The following is a 17,565-nucleotide window of genomic DNA, read 5'->3' as shown; positions in this document are numbered from 1 at the left end:
TCTGTGCAGCCTTCCAGCAGTTTTTATCAATTATTTATCTGTTTCTTTGCAACTTCCCTGACTTTGATGTTATCACTTGCATTTTGACTAACTGGCTTTCAGAGAAAGAAAATGGAACCTGTGTAGCTTAGTGATGAAATAAGAACTTGATTCTAACCACTATTGTTGACTGTGAAGAGGCTTTCAGGATAGTAAGAAGTGGAAGGATTTGACAAGAGAAGAAGGCAGAGCATGCTATCTGTCAAGTAATTTATGGACATCTGTTCTGGATATTCTGTTGCAGAAAGGGGAAGATGTTCTCTGAGGACATTAAGTCCAAAGCTGGCTAGATCTACTTAATTATAGGAAATTTCTTTCTCAATTGCAGTGAAACATATGGTATTTATTTGTTTTCTAGAGAATAGTACTGATGAGTGATGAAGATGAAGATCTTTTTGGTGACTTTGAAAAAGGGGAAGAGGAAGAGGGTGACCTAGAAGAAAATACAACATTGGTAAGGAATTGCTGCTCAACATCACCAGTTTTATGAGAAAGTGTTAATAAAGCATGTTAGTAAGATGTTTATAGCACTGGTTATAGCACTGAAAAGTACAAAATATTCATAATATGATCAAATGAAATGCTTGTTTAGAAAATACTTGTTCCAGTAAAGTTATAGTGTACCATCCTTCATAATTTATGCTACATATTTATGCCACATACTTATTTCGTTAAGAAACATTCTTTTGTATATGTCTGAAAAGCAAATGTTAACATTCTGATTGACTGTTTTCCATCATATATTTGAGGGTGTGGTGAGTTGTGGACATGTGTTTGAGGGATCTGGTTGAAAGAGACAGGGCCACGCAGTTTTCCAATTGTTTCCTATTTTATTCACTTAAAAATCAGCAAAAAAGCAATTTCAGCCAAATGTTATATATTTTTTTTGTTTTTCCACTTCAAACTTCACTAACCATTTTGCATTCTTTTCTGAACAATTCCCCCTCCTACTGACTGTTAGCTTGACCTAGCTTGATGAAAAAGTACAAAATGAGTATTTTTCCTAATTTTTAGCCACAAAACAATTCTGAATAAGCAAATGTTAGCCAGTTATATGAGCTTAGTAAATGTACATACCAAGCATATACACATCTTCCAGACCATGAAAAAAGCGCCTTGCAACCCTAGCTTGCACTTCTGCATTCCTTATTTATTAACACTCACTTCTCTGTAGTTTTACTATCATGATCATTTTTGTGCTGTGGCTGACTTTAGCCCTTTCTTGGTTGTTGTTTTTTCCTGGCACTACAAGATCTGAGTGGGAGGGCAATAGAAAGTTTCTGTTTCTGTATCTTTGTATTCTGTATCTATCACCCACCTACTTGACTGTTTTGCTTGGGTTGTAATGGTTATCTGCTGGTCTTGCAATATAGGACCTTTAAGAGTCAGTTGCCCACAAGTTGACAATTTTTTGACAAGTAATTACTACCAATAATTACTTCAGAGACCAATCTTTCATTATATCAACAGTGATTTTTTGCCATTACCTTTTATATTGAAGCCAAGCTTCAACTGATGGGACTCTAGTTTTTCCCCCAAAACATTAGTAATGGCCTCTGAATCAACTTTTTCATATAGTTGTGCTCTTACTTTAACTGCCAATGTTCAAAGGCCTTTCTGCTTTCTGGCATGAGTACTGTTGCTCTTTTCTGCTCAGACATTTGCTGGAGAGCTAACGTAGTAGGTTTGGACCCTATGTTGGGGAAGGTTGTAGTCCAGTGTACATTTTACCACAATTACAATAGACATTCTTTTTGTCCCTTCCACTTTCTTTTGCTTTTCCTTTTATAGTTTCTATTCTCCCTCCCCCCCCTTTTTTTTTGGTATTGCCTCTTTAAGAGGCCTCTCTTTTTAAAGTCTGTCTCTTTTCCCAGCGTTTGGTTGTTTGCATGGCTAGCCCCTATCCATATTGTTGTATTAAGTTCTCTGCTGATTTTCCTGTTTGGTGAATCTTCCTATGGGTCTCATTCTTGAATGGTTTGTGGACTTCCCTCCACTTAGGAATAGATAGATTTTCAGCAATAAGAACTGCCTGATTTGAGGACCGGTAGCCACTCTTTCTTTGGATTAAGACCAAAAGGCCATGTTCAACAGCCACAAGAACTGTCTTGAGTCCATACTAGTCATTGTAGCATCTTTAGCTGCTTGCAATCACTTTCATGACCAAGGTTCTCCTTCCCAAAATTCTCTTATATGTTAATATGACATCCCAGGTGCTTTAAGACTCCCCCCTTTTGCCAATTCTGTATTTGCTGCCCCTTCCTCTTCCTATTGTTGTATGAGACTCTAATCTCCTTATTAGCAAAGCATAGCACAGAGAGTACACAGCTTGTTTGAGGGTCACCATGGGTGCAGGGATACACAGAGAGCTGGCTCATCACAGTTTTTTTGTGGCGTTGGTATCAATACTGTACTGTGCAGAGCAGGAAAACTATACTGGCAGGAGAGAAGAGCTAGAGAGGAGAGAAAGTTAAAATAGCTCAGTGGCACAGACTGTTGAGTGCCTGTGGTGGTAGGAAATTGATGATTGAATTGGGAAGTGATAAAATGGTAGTTGGACTGGATTTATTAAACATGAATGTAGTTTGATTTTGGCTTAATGTGATGTGTCAAACCAAGCCTTTATCATTTGTAAACTTTCATTTATGCCTGTATATTATGTGAAAAGTGCTGATTCTTATTCAATAGACATGTTTAGAAGAAAAAGGCTGTGTGTTCATACACTGTGCTAAGACATGTCTTGTTTAATTGTGATTTGTTAAAAACCATAATTGTGTGAGCTCACACATCTCATTAAGCTAAAAGAACTACTCATTTATGTAGCAAATTTTTGTAGCTGCCCACCTACCAATGAAACTCTGGGAAGCAAACAAAAGATAAAATATAACACACAATTAAAAGAACAAAGTCAGGTCATCTATGAAAATACTTACCAACATTCTTAACATTCCGCAAGTCCCTCAAGACCTAGCTATGTGATTAGGCCTGGGGCTCCCAGGGGACCGGGGAGATTTTACATTGGCTCCATTATTAATTTTTGTTGTTCAGTCGTTAAGTCATGTCTGACTCTTCGTGACCCCATGAACCATATCATGCCGGGCCTTCCTGTCCTTCACTGCCTCCCTGAGTTTGCTCAGTTTCATGCCCATTGCTTCAGTGATGCTATCTAACCATCTCATCCTCTGCTGTCCTCTTCTCCTTTTGCCTTTAATCTTTCCCAGCATCAGGGTCTTTTCCAAAGAGTCCTCTCTTCGCATTAGGTGACCAAAGTATCTGAGCTTGAGCTTCATTATCAATCCTTCCAATGAGCAATCAGGGTTGATTTCCTTTAAGATTGACTGGTTTGACCTCATAGCAGTCCAGGGGACTCTTAAGAGTCTTCTCCAGCACCACAGTTCAAAGGCATCAATTCTTCGGCGCTCAGCCTTCTTTATGGTCCAGCTCTCACAGCCATACATTACTACTGGAAAAACCATAGCTTTGACTATGCGGATCTTTGTCGGCAAGGTGATTATTAATTTTATCCCCTCCTATTTTGTGTGTTTTTATAGTTTTTTTTATTTGTAATTGTTTTTATGTATTTATTCTTTTTAATTGTTGTGCACCGCCCAGAGTCACCTTGTGTGAGATGGGCGGCTGTATAAATATGATAAACAAACAAACATGACCCATATACACATGCTGGGCTCCATTAACATCCCATCCCCAGTGCTTGGGGAAAAGCCAAGTCTTCATGGCCTTCCAGAAGGCCAGCAAGGTTGTGGCCACCTGAATTCCCAGGGGAGGCTATCCATAAGGCAGGCACCATGACAGAAGGCACTGTTCCTAGGAGACCAGGTGACACTGCTTCACTGAACCTGAAAGCACTCTGCTGGATCTCTTTGGACAGGCAGAAACCACTGGGGATATTGGTCCCATGCCATATAGGGTTTTAAAGATGACAACCAGAAATTGAATTGTACCCAGAAACTTAGTGGGAGCCACTAAGTGTTATATGGATGTACTGTGGTATACTCAATACTGAACGTGCTGCTGCATTCTTGACCAGCTGAAGCCTCCCAGTCTTCTTCAAGGGCAACCCAACGTGGAACAACTGGGAGACGATTAGTACATGAGTGACCATGAATAGTGCCTCTCTAGGAAGGAGCTGACTTAGAAAACCAGGAGACTGTGAGATCTAGGCCTCTCTTAGGCATGAAAGCTTGCTGTGTGACTTTGGCCAATCTCTCTCTCTCTCTCTGTCTCCCTCCCTCCCTCCCTCTCAGCCCAACCTACATTACAGGGTTGTTATTGTTGGGAAAATAGGAGGCAAGATTCAACCACCTTGAGTTGACATATTCTCTCTCTCTCTCTCTCTCTCTCTCTCTCTCCATATACACGCACACACACACACAAAATAAAAAGGCAGGATAAAAATCTAATAATAATAATTTGTGCAAATGCCTTCCTGGCCATGGTTGCCATCCACTCTTTGAACAGGAGCCATGAGTCCAGGAGGACCCCCAGATTATGCACCAACTCTGTCAGGGGGGCAGTGTCACCCCATCAACAATGGAAGATCACTAAATAGAGGCATCTGATTTACAGTTGTTGAAATCATTCAGCAGTCTTCAGACAAAGATGGACATCTCACATTATAGCTTAGATCAGGGGTTCTCAAAGTACGGCCCGCGGGCCAGATACAGCCCGCCAGGGTCATTTATCTGGCCCGCCCATCTGATTGGCCGCCACTGCTGTCTGTCAGAAGCGGAAGTGTCGGGGCTGTGTCGGGAGTTGCAGGCGATGCACGAGGAGGTAGATCACAGAGCCTACATGACAGGTATGCTGGGTCCGGCGGCTCTCCTCCTCTCCTCATGTTTTTTTCAAACATGGGGCTATAGTCTGGCCCCCCAACATTCTGAGGGACCATGAACTGGCCCCCTGTTTAAAAAGTTTGAGGAACCCTGGCTTAGATGTATAAACTCAATTTATGGATCCTCAGTCCTTACCATATTCCAGCCTCTTCATTTTATTTCTCTTCTTAATCAGTGATGATTGTTTCTTTTCCCTCATTCTACATTTTATGTTACATTATGGCTTAGTGGAAATATGTGGCCCATTCAAAAAGCAGGAAAAAACTAATTGTCTTTATAGTCACTTATTATTTCATGGTGAAAAACCATTCTAAAACATCATAAGAGGTGGAAGCGAAACTACACCACAAATATCAGTGGTAGAATTGAATAGAATATACAGTCATGTGAAAAAGAAAGTACACCCTCTTTGAGTTCTGTGGTTTTACATACAGTCAGGTCCAGAAATATTGGGACATCGACACAATTCTAACATCTTTGGCTCTATACACCACCACAATGGATTTGGAATGAAACAAACACAATGTGCGTTAACTGCAGACTGTCAGCTTTAATTTGAGGGTATGTACATCCAACTCAGGTGAACGGTGTAGGAATTACAACAGTTTGCATATGTGCCTCCCACTTGTTAAGGGACCAAAAGTAATGGGACAATTGGCTTCTCAGCTATTCCATGGCCAGGTGTGTGATATTCCCTCAGTACCCCAATTACAATGTGCAGATAAAAGGCCCAGAGTTCATTTCAAGTGTGCTATTTGCATGTGGAATCTGTTGCTGTCAACTCTCAAGATGAGATCCAAAGAGCTGTCACTATCAGTGAAGCAAGCCATCATTAGGCTGAAGAAACAAAACAAACCCATCAGAGAGATAGCAAGAACATTAGGGGTGGCCAAAACAATTGTTTGGAACATTCTCAAAAAGAAGGAACGCACCAGTGAGCTCAGCAATACCAAAAGACCCGGGAGACAACGGACAACAACTGTGGTGGATGACCGAAGAATCCTTTCCCTGGTGAAGAAAACACCCTTCACAACAGTTGGCCAGATCAAGAACACTCCTCAGGAGGTAGGTGTATGTGTGTCAAAGTCAACAATCAAAAGAAGACTTCACCAGAGTGAATACAGAGGGTTCACCACAAGATGTAAACCATTGGTGAGCCTCAAAAACAGGAAGGCCAGATTAGAGTTTGCCAAACGACATCTAAAAAAGCCTTCACAGTTCTGGAACAACATCCTATGGACAGATGAGACCAAGATCAACTTGTACCAGAGTGATGGGAAGAGAAGAGTATGGAGAAGGAAAGGAACGGCTCATGATCCTAAGCATACCACCTCATCAGTGAAGCATGGTGGTGGTAGTGTCATGGTGTGGGCATGTATGGCTGCTAATGGAACTGGTTCTCTTGTATTTATTGATGATGTGACTGCTGACAAAAGTAGCAGGATGAATTCTGCAGTGTTTCGGGCAATATTATCTGCTCACATTCAGCCAAATGCTGCAGAACTCATTGGACGGCGCTTCACAGTACAGATGGACAATGACCCAAAGCATACTGCAAAAGCAACCAAAGAGTTTTTGAAGGGACAGAAGTGGAATGTTATGCAATGGCCAAGTCAATCACCTGACCTGAATCCCATTGAGCATGCATTTCACTTGCTGAAGACAAAACTGAAGGGAAAATACCCCAAGAACAAGCAGGAACTGAAGACAGTTGCAGTAGAGGCCTGGCAGAGCATCACCAGGGATGAAACCCAGCGTTTGGTGATGTCTATGCGTTCCAGACTTCAGGCTGTGATTGACTGCAGCGGATTTGCAACCAAGTATTAAAAAGGGAAAGTTTGATGTATGATTATTATTCTGTCCCATTACTTTTGGTCCCTTAACAAGTGGGAGACACATATGCAAACTGTTGTAATTCCTACACCGTTCACCTGAGTTGGATGTACATACCCTCAAATTAAAGCTGACAGTCTGCAGTTAACGCACATTGTGTTTGTTTCATCCCAAATCCATTGTGGTGGTGTATAGAGCCAAAGATGTTAGAATTGTGTCGATGTCCCAATATTTCTGGACCTGACTGTATCAGGACATAATAAAAATCATCTGGACCTTGGCAGTTCTCAAAAGTAGGTAAATACAACCTCAGATGAACAACAACACATGACATATTATACCACGTCATCATTTATTTTACAAAAAGAAAGCCAAAATGGAAAAGCCATGTGTGAAAAACTAAGTACACCTTATGATTCAGTAGCTTGTAGCAATAACTTGAAGTCATCGTTTTCTATATGACTTTATCAGTCTTTCACATCGTTGTGGAGGAATTTTGGCCGACTCTTTTTTATAACACTGCTTCAGTTCATTGAGGTTTGGGGGCATTTGTTTATGCACAACTCTCTTGAGGTCCCACCACAGCATTTCAATCAGGTTGAGGTCTGGACTTTGACTGGGCCATTGCAACACCTTGATTCTTTTCTTTTTCAGCCATTCTATTGTAGATGTGCTGGTGTGCTTGGGATCATTGTCCTGTCGCATGACCCAATGTCAGCCAAGCTTTAGCTGTCGGACAGATGCCTCACATTTGACTCTAGAATACTTTGGTATACAGAGGAGTTCATGGTCGACTCAATGACTGCAAGGTGCCCAGGTCCTGTGGCTGCAAAACAAGCCCAAATCATCACCCCTCCACCACCGTGCTTGACGGTTGGTATGAGATGTTTGTGCTGATATGTTGTGTTTGGTTTTCGCCAAATGTGGCACTATGCATTGTGGCCAAACATCTCCATTTTGGTCTCGTCTGTCCAAAGGACAGTGTTCCAGAAGTCTTGTGATTTGTTCAGATGCAACTTTGCAAACCTAAGCCATGCTGCCATGTTCTTTTTAGAGAGAAGAGGCTTTCTTCTGGTAACCCTTCCAAACAAACCATACTTGTTCAGTCTTTGTCTAATTGTACTGTCATGAACTTTAACATTTAACATGCTAACTGAGGCCTGAGGAGTCTGAGATGTAACTCTTGGATTTTTTGCAATTTCTCTGAGCATTGCACGGTCTGACCTTGGGGTGAATTTGCTGGGACGTCCACTCCTGGGAAGATTGGCAACTGTCTTGAATGTTTTCCACTTGTGAATAATCTTCCTCACTGTAGAACGATGGACTTCAAATTGTTTGGAAATGGCCTTATAATCCTTCCCAGGCTGATGGGCAGCAACAATTGCTTCTCTAAGATCACTGCTGATGACTTTACTCTTTGGCATTGTGTTAACACACACCTCAATGCTCAAGACCAGCAGACTCCTAAAACATCAGCTGTTATAGAAGTAATCACACTTGCTGGTGATCAGTTGATCAAGGGCATTTGATTAGCAGCACCTGGCTGCTACTTAGCCTCTTCGTACCTATGGAAGCAGTAAGAGTGTACTTAGTTTTTCACACATGGCTTCTCCATTTTGGCTTTCTTTTTGTAAAATAAATGATGACATGGTGTAATATGTTATGTGTTGTGTTCATCTGAGGTTGTATTTACTTACTTTTGAGAACTGCTAAGGACCAGATGATTTTTATTATGTCCTGATACATAAAATCATAGAACTCAAAGAGGGTGTACTTTCTTTTTCACACGACCGTAGCTGAGATGAGAATGAGACTAGCTACTTTTTTTCTCCTTAAAAATGGAGTAAAATAAGATATATCTTACTGCAGAATTTAGGCTTAAATTGAAGAATGTAGGGAAAACCACTAGACCACTTAGGTATGACTTAGATCATATTCCTTGTGAGTACACAGTGAAGGTGATGAATAGATTTAGAGGATTAGATTTGGTAGACAGAGTGCCTGAAGAACTATGGACGGAGGTCCGTAACATTGTACAGGAGGCAGCAACTAAAACCATCCCAAAGAAAAAGAAATGCAAGAAAGCAAAATGGCTGTTTGATGAGGCTTTACAAATAGCTGTGGAAAGAAGGAATGCGAAAAGCAAGGGTGAAAGGGAAAGATATAAGCAACTGAATGCAGATTTCCAGGGAATAGCAAGGAGAGATAAGAAGGCCTTCTTAAATGAACAATGCAAAGAAATTGAGGAAAACAATAGAATGGGGAAGACTAGAGATCTCTACAAGAAAATTGGAGATATGAAAGGAACGTTTAGTGCAAAGATGGGCATGATAAAGGACAAAAAGGCAGGGACCTAACAGAAGCAGAAGAGATTAAGAAGAGGTGGCAAGAATACACAGAAGAACTATACAAGAAAGATCTTAATGTCCCTGATGTCCACGCTGGTGTGATCACTGACCTTGAGCCAGACATCCTAGAGAGTGAAGTCAAGTGGGCCTTAGGAAGCATTGCTAACAACAAAGCTAGTGGAGATGACAGTATTCCAGCTGACTTATTTAAAATACTAAAAGATGATGGTGTTAAAGTGCTGCACTCAATATGCCAGCAAGTTTGGAAAACGCAACAGTGGCCACGGGATTGGAAAAGGTCAGTTTATGTTCCAATTCCAAAGAAGGGCAATGCCAAAGAATGCTCAAACTATCGCACAATTGCACTCATTTCACATGCTAGCAAGGTTATGCTCAAAATCCTACAAGCTAGGCTTCAGCAATACATGAACCGAGAACTACCGGATGTACAAGCTGGGTTTCGAAGAGGCAGAGGAACTAGAGATCAAATCGCCAACGTTCGCTGGATCATGGAGAAAGCACGAGAGTTCCAGAAAAATATCTACTTCTGCTTCATTGACTATGCAAAAGCCTTTGATTGTGTGGATCACAACAAACTGTGGCAAATTCTTAAAGAGATGGGGGTACCAGACCACCTTACCTGTCTCCTGAGAAATCTGTATGTGGGCCAAGAAGCAACAGTTAGAACCGGTCATGGAACAATCGGTTCAAAATAGGGAAAGGAGTACGACAAGGCTGTATACTATCACCCTGCTTATTTAACCTATATGCAGAGTACATCATGAGAAATGCCAGGCTGGAAGAATCACAAGCCGGAATTAAGATTGCAGGGAGAATCATCAACAACCTCAGATATGCAGACGATACCACCCTAATGGCAGAAAGTGAAGAAGAACTAAAGAGGCTCCTGATGAGGGTGAAAGAGGAGAGTGCAAAAGGTGGCTTGAAACTCAACATTAAAAAAACTAAGATCATGGCATCTGGCCCCATCAATTCCTGGCAAATAGAAGGGGTAGAAATGGAAGCAGTAACAGACTTCATTTATTTGGGCTCCAAGATCACCGCAGACGGAGACTGCAGCCATGAAATTAAAAGACGCTTGCTCCTTGGGAGGAAAGCTATGGCAAGCCTAGATAGCATATTAAAAAGCAGAGACGTCATCTTGCCGACAAAGATCCACATAGTCAAAGCTATGGTTTTTCCAGTAGTAATGTATGGCTGTGAGAGCTGGACCATAAAGAAGGTTGAGCGCCGAAGAATTGATGCCTTTGAACTGATGCTGGAGAAGACTCTTGAGAGTCCCCTGGACTGCTAGGAGGTCAAACCAGTCAATCTTAAAGGAAATCAACCCTGATTGCTCATTGGAAGGATCGATAATGAAGCTCAAGCTCAGATACTTTGGTCACCTAATGCGAAGAGAGATCTCTTTGGAGAAGACCCTGATGCTGGGAAAGATTGAAGGCAAAAGGAGAAGAGGACGGCAGAGGATGAGATGGTTAGATAGCATCACTGAAGCAATGGGCGTGAAACTGAGCAAACTCAGGGAGGCAGTGAAGGACAGGAAGGCCTGGCGCAATATGGTTCATGGGGTCACAAAGAGTCGGACACGACTTAACGACTAAACAACAACAACAAGATATATCTGTGAAGATTCGTGCTTAGTTGAGATGGAATACTAACTGAATTTTGTCAGAAAACATTGCTGGTAAAAAGAGGACTATGTTGACATGATTTGGAGTCAGATTAGAAACAATTTAAACTGCATGGTTCGAAATGAATAAAATATTTTTTGTTTTTCTTCTTTTCTCCACACTTTTGCTGAGCTTCTTCTATCTAGATGCATGGTATCTTTCTATAAACCTGCTTCCAAATTGCTATATTCTAACATATATGAACTTACACACCTCATTTCACTTTTTCAGTTACTTTTGAATTTAAAGGATTCCTCTTTTTAATACATGTACTTCTATAGGTGATAAAACTGGTAGTGCTCCTATTAATTTGAAAGTTATTTTTCCCCTCTAACATTTCATAGCCTATAATATGTCTGGCTTTAAGTAATTTGTGATGAAACTTTTTCAAAATAATGAAGTGTGTCTTTTCTCCCTCCTATCCATCTCCACTTCCCCACTTCAAACTCAAAAGAAAAGACCTAGATCATTTACTGATGAGCTTGCAGCCCGAATCAAAAGGGAAGAGCTATGTAAACAAGAGGAAGAACAATTGTGTAAGCAGTTCCACATTCCTTTTTTTCTTTTGCTGCATGGTTGAAGTATGGTAAGAAATGTTTTTCTAATGCTATTTAAAAAAAAAATTATTTCCAGTAGACTGCTGGAACCCAGCTTTCTATGTCCTTTAATTAATGCTGAAAGGAAATTAGTCTGTGCTACCAAAGAGAATTCATAAAATATATCTTACACTTCAAAATACATACTAGGTTAAGAAATTATTTATTTGAATAAATTATTTCTATTATGAAAAATATTCTTCCTACAAAGTTGAATATAATTACTTTTTGTTAAAAGCATGTTCTGTTCCTTTCAGCTGGACCGCCTGGTTTTTCCTTTCAACCGGAAAAACCTACTCGGAGTACCCAAATGTACTCACCCATTCTGGTGCAGCTCAAGGGAAATTCCCAGGCAGGAATTGTCAGATCTTCCCTTCGTGGATCCCTTAGGGATCACCGGGCCCCAAAGGGCCTCCCCCCTTTCAGGATCACCGGACACTTAAAGAGATCCCGGACCAGCCCCCATTTCTGTTAGCAAAATGTGAGAGTTTCTGACTCTCCCCAATTAGGATTCAGTCCGGCAGAAGATCAGACACGAAAACACCAGCTGAGATTTTAAAGTTTTATTGAAAGCAAGCCAATAGAGTCAGCTGGGGTCTCCCTTTAAGGCAGAGAAGCACCCTGATCACACTCAAAGAAGATTTTATACACGTTTCTTACACAGAGATACAGCAGTTAACAAATTGATTGGCTAAAATTGGCATAAATTTGGGATCCTCCTTATTATTGGGGGAAACTTATCTCCCCGATGACCCATTGGTTGCCAGTCAAAGTTTGGGGCACCCCCTGTGATCTTCTGCTATTTATTGTTTCATGGAATGCGGAGGCATCACCAGAGTAGCTGAAGGGTGTTCTGAAGGCTATCAGATTGGGGTCACTTCCTCCCATATTTTTATAGCCTCGACACTTGAGGAGACAGGATGTCTGCCCAATGTCTTTCAGCAATAACAGAAATGAGAGAAATGTGTGAAGGTTCATGAACATTAGTTTCCTTGTCATCCCTTGGCTCCCCAAATGTAAGGAAATAAAGATGAAAGAAACTGAGAGTCCTTTTTCATAAGATTTCAGTGGCAAGCTCAAAGATAATATTTTTTACCCTGACAGTGCTTGCAGCATAGGTTATTTTATTACTTAATTGTGGATTAGTTGGACTCTGGAGGAAAAGAGAAATTGATAATCTGGCAAGGCCTTCCCTAACCTACTCTGCAGATGTTTGGGGAGGGCACTAGATTGAGGAAGATCAGTGTATTTAGTGGGAACTATCTGTTTCCTTGTTTTATATCCCAGGGATAAATATAATTTCATTTCATTTATTCATGGGTCTTCTTCAGAACCATACCATGTACAGCAACCATGCATAAATTGGCAATAATCTGAGGAGCACTCTGTGGAATCCTCGTTGTTGATCTAACCCAGCTAACATCCTCTATTTCCAGGTCCAGCTCTGAAGAGTGGGTGATGTACAATATTAACTAAACAGAACAGGAAATACAATAACTATTAAAAACAAATAAGAAAGGAATGGAAAAAATCTTGGTACTGTAACTCTTCCCCAAATAATAAAATAAAATAATGATAAAAGGTACTAAAATAACATAGTAAAATCATTAATAAAATGAAGTTTAAAGTAAAAAAATGAAAGCCCAGTCCATTTTTGTAATGTGGCTCTCGGGCCAGTAGAAATTGTGCATTTCTGCCATAGGCTAATTCACATAATCCAGGCTGAAGAAAATTGTTCTGTGTAACACTTAGGATTTTTTAAGATGACCATGATTTTCTGTTCATTGCACTTTTAAATGTTTCATACATGTTGTAGTAATGACGAAGAAAGACTGATTGTAAATCTTTTCTTCCTAAACAGATATGAAAAATAAGGCTATAGTCACTGTTAAGGAAGATGTTAATGTTTTCTCAGATGGTAAGTTGGGGCTGGGGGGGTTGTCCTTAGGTGCTGAGTTCCCTCTGAGAAGAGGAAGAGATATGGGCAACCCTGAGCCAACCATTTTCTACAGTTCTGAATGTCCTTACTGTTGAATACTATTGTGCCTTGAAAGTACTATGCGTCCATTTTATTATTTATATTCAGAGGAAGTCAGGTCATATGGAGAAGTTGTGAGAAGGGCTTGCATGCCATTTGTTAGCATAATACTTTTTAGTTATTTTTTGGCTTTAAGATATTTTCTCTAATATAAGACCTTTTTCGGTGCATTCTCAGTTTCCATTGCACTCGAAACTGAGAAACAACAACAACAAACAACAACAACAAATCTTGACATTCATGCATTCTCAATTGGATAGAAAGGAATTTGAGTTTTGAATCCCCAAGACTGTCCAAGAGATTGTACAACCACAGCTACTGTGGCTCCTTTGCTCTAATCTTCTGTGGAATAGGTGGTAGGTGCAGTCTGGAAAACTTCAGTAGGGAAAGTTTCCTCCTAAGTTAGGTCTTAGTATGTTTCTGAGCACTTCATAACTCTCTTTTTTTAGCTCTTTTGATGCAAACGTTATCTCATCCTAGATGAGGATATCTTTAAGCCCCCCAAGCTAACTGATGAAGATTTCTCACCATTTGGTTCTAAAGGTGGACTCTTCAGTGGTGGGACAGGACTCTTTGATGATGAGGTTAGTATTTGGTTTATATTCCTTTATGGAACCAGCTAGGGACATGCAGCTGTTTGGATGCAAGGCAGAAAAGCTACTTTGGACTTTGGGCCAGTCTGTCTCTCTCAGCCCACCCCACCTCACAGGGTTATTGTTGTAGGGAAAGTAGTATTAGGTGTGTTCACCACCTTGAGTTGACCGATTTTTTTTTTTTTTTAAAGGCAGGTTAAAAATATCATCATCATCTACTCCAGGAACTGTAATCATCTACAGTGGTACCTCGGGTCACGAACTTAATTTGTTCCGTGACTCTAGTCGCGACCCGAATTGGTTGCGACCTGAATCAAATTTTCCCATAAGGTTCAATGTAAATACGGTTAATCCATTCTGACCCCTATGAATTTGGTCGCCAACTGATTTTGGTCGCAACCCGAATCAAATTTTCCCATAAGGTTCAATGTAAATACGGTTAATCCGTTCTAAACCATATGTATTTTTTTTTTTAAACCACAAAAATATGACACAAAGTACAGTACAGTACACTATGAAGAGAGAGAACGCTAACCTTGCTTGAGGCGTGGAGGACAGGAAGGCGGGTGGGGAGGCGGTTATTGTTTGGAGGGAGAATCCCCCTCCCTACAGGAAGCCATGACCACGTGTGTCAGCAGGGAAAATGGCCGCGGGTCGTGTTCGTCACCCGATGCGGAGTTCGCGAACGGAAGCAAAATTTTGCAAACGGTGCTGTTCGTGACCCGAATTGGTTGTGAACAGAAGCGTTCGTGACCCGAGGTACCATTGTAATCCAGGAACCAGGGTTCATTCAGTAAGGTAGCGGGAAGAATCAGTTAAAGTAACACAGGTCAAGAAGTGGGAGAATTATTTCCAACAAAGTGGAAAGGAGATCTGAGAGATGCTCTTATATGTGTTCTTATAGCACTTACCCTATGGAATATCATCCCCCCTAAGTTATCTAGCCCCCATTCTGACAGTATTTAAAAGAGGCCTGAAACCTGGCTCTTCCTCCAGGCCCTGGATTACTGTCACTGGCAGGTCCTGTATATTTTACTGTTCAGAATGTTTTGGGAAACCCCGATGGGGTTTACCTGTATTTTACTTATTGTTTTTATTGTACACTGCCCATAGAATTGAGTGGCCTTATAAATTGAATTAGCTAATTCATTAATTGTAGTAGAAATTCATGACCTTGACTAATCAGAGGATATGACACCCTCTCCCCTTAAGGAGTTGTACAGGTTTCCATTGCTGAGCCCTCTTTAGTTGGCTTGACACACACTCAACATTTGGATCTGAGTTACACCCCAACTGTGCTGACCCTCAATCATTATTCCTGGGAGCTATCTCAGCTATTGATTCCTCACTCACAACTGCTGGGTTCTCTTCTTGAGCCTCAGAGTCCAAGGAGTCTACAAGAGGCCCAGGGCAAAATGGAAATTTGGATTCCTGGATCAGTGAATTTTGCACACTCCTAGTTATGAGATGTTCTTAGTTCACTTATGCAGGATTAGAGCAGTTGTTTCTTTCAGCAGATACTTGCAGGGTTTCTACTTAAAATAAAGGTAGTGAAAAGTATGAATAACCCACTTCCACTCTATCATAACTCCCAGGAATAATGATTGAGGGTCAGCACAATTGGGGTCTAACTAAGATCCAAATGTTGAGTGTGTGTCAAGTCTATCAATTGTTACCTTTCCATGTTCCAGCCCTTTAGACATTGGCTTTGCACATAATGATAAGCCATATTGTGATGTGCTTTGTGTGCAAACTAGACCATTATAACTTACTTAACAACCATGATGTTTTAAAAAACTTGGCTTTGTGTTACATGTGAGCACAACCATTGTCTAGATCTCCCTAGGTACATACAGGTGAAACTTGAAAAATTAGAATATCGTGCAAATGTTCATTTATGTCAGTATGGCAACTCAAAAGGTGAAACCAATATATGAGATAGATGCATTACATGCAAAGCGAGATATGTCAAGCCTTACTTTGGTATAATTGTGATGATTATGGCGTACAGCTTATGAAAACCCCAAATTCACAATCTCAGAAAATTAGAATAGTGTGAAAAGGTTCAATATTCTAGGCTCAAAGTGTCCCACTCTAATCAGCTAATGAATTCATAACACCTGCAAAGGGTTCCTGAGCCTTTAAATGGTCTCTCAGGCTGGTTCAGTAGGAATCACAAGCGTGGGAAAGACTGCTGACCTGACAGTTGTGCAGAAAACCATCATTGACACCCTCCATAAGGAGGGAAAGCCCCAAAAGGTAATTGCAAAAGAAGTTGGATGTTCCCAAAGTGCTATATCAAAGCACATCAATAGAAGGTTATGTGGAAGGGAAAAGTGTGGTAGAAAAAGGTGCACAAGCAGCAGGGATAACCGCAGCCTGGAGGGGATTGTCAGGAAAAGGCCATTCAAAAGTGTGGGGACTTTCACAAGGAGTGGACTGAGGCTGGAGTTAGTGCATCAAGAGCCACCACACACAGATGGATCCTGGACATGGGCTTCAAATGTCGTATTCCTCTTGTCAAGCCGCTCCTGAACAACAAACAATGTCAGAAGCGTCTTACCTGGGCTACAGAAAAAAAGAACTGGTCTGTTGCCCAGTGGTCCAAAGTCCTCTTGTCTGATGAGAGCAACTTTTGCATCTCATTTGGGAACCAAGGACCCAGAGTCTGGAGGAAGAATGGAGAGGCACACAATGCACGATGCTTGAAGTCCAGTGTGAAGCTTCCACAGTCTGTGTTGATTTGGGGAGCCATGTCATCTGCTGGTGTTGGTCCACTGTGCTTCATTAAGTCCAGGGTCAACGCAGCCGTCTACCAGGAGATTTTGGAGCACTTCATGCTTCCTTCCGCAGACGAGCTTTATGGGGATGCTGACTTCATTTTCCAGCAGGACTTGGCACCTGCCCACACTGCCAAAAGTACCAAAACCTGGTTCAATGACCATGGGATTACTGTGCTTGATTGGCCAGTAAACTTGCCTGACCTGAACCCCATAGAGAATCTATGGGGCATTGCCAGAGAAAGATGAGGGACATGAGACCGAACAATGCAGCAGAGCTGAAGGCCGCTATTGAAGCATCCTGGTCTTCCATAACACCTCAGCAGTGCCATAGGCTGATAGCATCCATGCCACGCCGCATTGTGGCAGTCATTGCTGCAAAAGGGGCCCAAACCAAGTACTGAGTACATATGCACGCTTATACTTTGCAGAGGTCCGATATTGTTCTATTTCCAATCCTTGTGTTATTGATGTCATGTAATATTCTAATTTTCTGAGATTGTGAATTTGGGGTTTTCATAAGCTGTACGCCATAATCATCACAATTATACCAAAGTAAGGCTTGACATATCTCGCTTTGCATGTAATGCGTCTATCTCATATATTGGTTTCACCTTTTGAGTTGCCATACTGACATAAATGAACATTTGCACGATATTCTAATTTTTTGAGTTTCACCTGTATATCTTAGGGTGTCTTAGATTATAGGGGGATCTCACTCCAAAGTTCGATGAAATCTGAAGTTAACTGTTTTCTTTCACATTATAAACTGCATTTCATTATGAGCTCTAAGT

The 17,565-nt window shown here is 41.1% G+C and overlaps 1 protein-coding gene across 6 annotated transcripts in view; it reads left to right on the top strand.

Annotated features, from left to right (window-relative positions):
* The window catches only part of WASHC2C (WASH complex subunit 2C), an 82,989-nt gene that overhangs the window by 19,813 nt on the left and 45,611 nt on the right, over window positions 1-17,565 (top strand). For 4 of the 6 annotated variants that reach the window (XM_088139367.1, XM_088139366.1, XM_088139370.1 and 1 more), the window contains 4 exons: window positions 398-493; window positions 11,219-11,300; window positions 13,222-13,278; window positions 13,879-13,982. In XM_088139367.1, the coding sequence (XP_087995493.1) occupies window positions 398-493; window positions 11,219-11,300; window positions 13,222-13,278; window positions 13,879-13,982 (339 nt within the window). The remainder of the gene's footprint in view (window positions 1-397; window positions 494-11,218; window positions 11,301-13,221; window positions 13,279-13,878; window positions 13,983-17,565) is intronic. The other 2 variants (XM_088139369.1, XM_088139368.1) reach the window with 1 other exon arrangement.

This window comes from Python bivittatus, unplaced genomic scaffold, assembly GCF_059951505.1.
Source record: "Python bivittatus isolate LINGU-HERP-01145 unplaced genomic scaffold, Pbiv_v1 ctg000210_np1212, whole genome shotgun sequence".
In the NCBI taxonomy this organism is placed as follows: domain Eukaryota; kingdom Metazoa; phylum Chordata; class Lepidosauria; order Squamata; family Pythonidae; genus Python; species Python bivittatus.
Note: the sequence above shows the minus strand (reverse complement) of the source record. Positions and strands in the feature narration are given on the sequence as shown.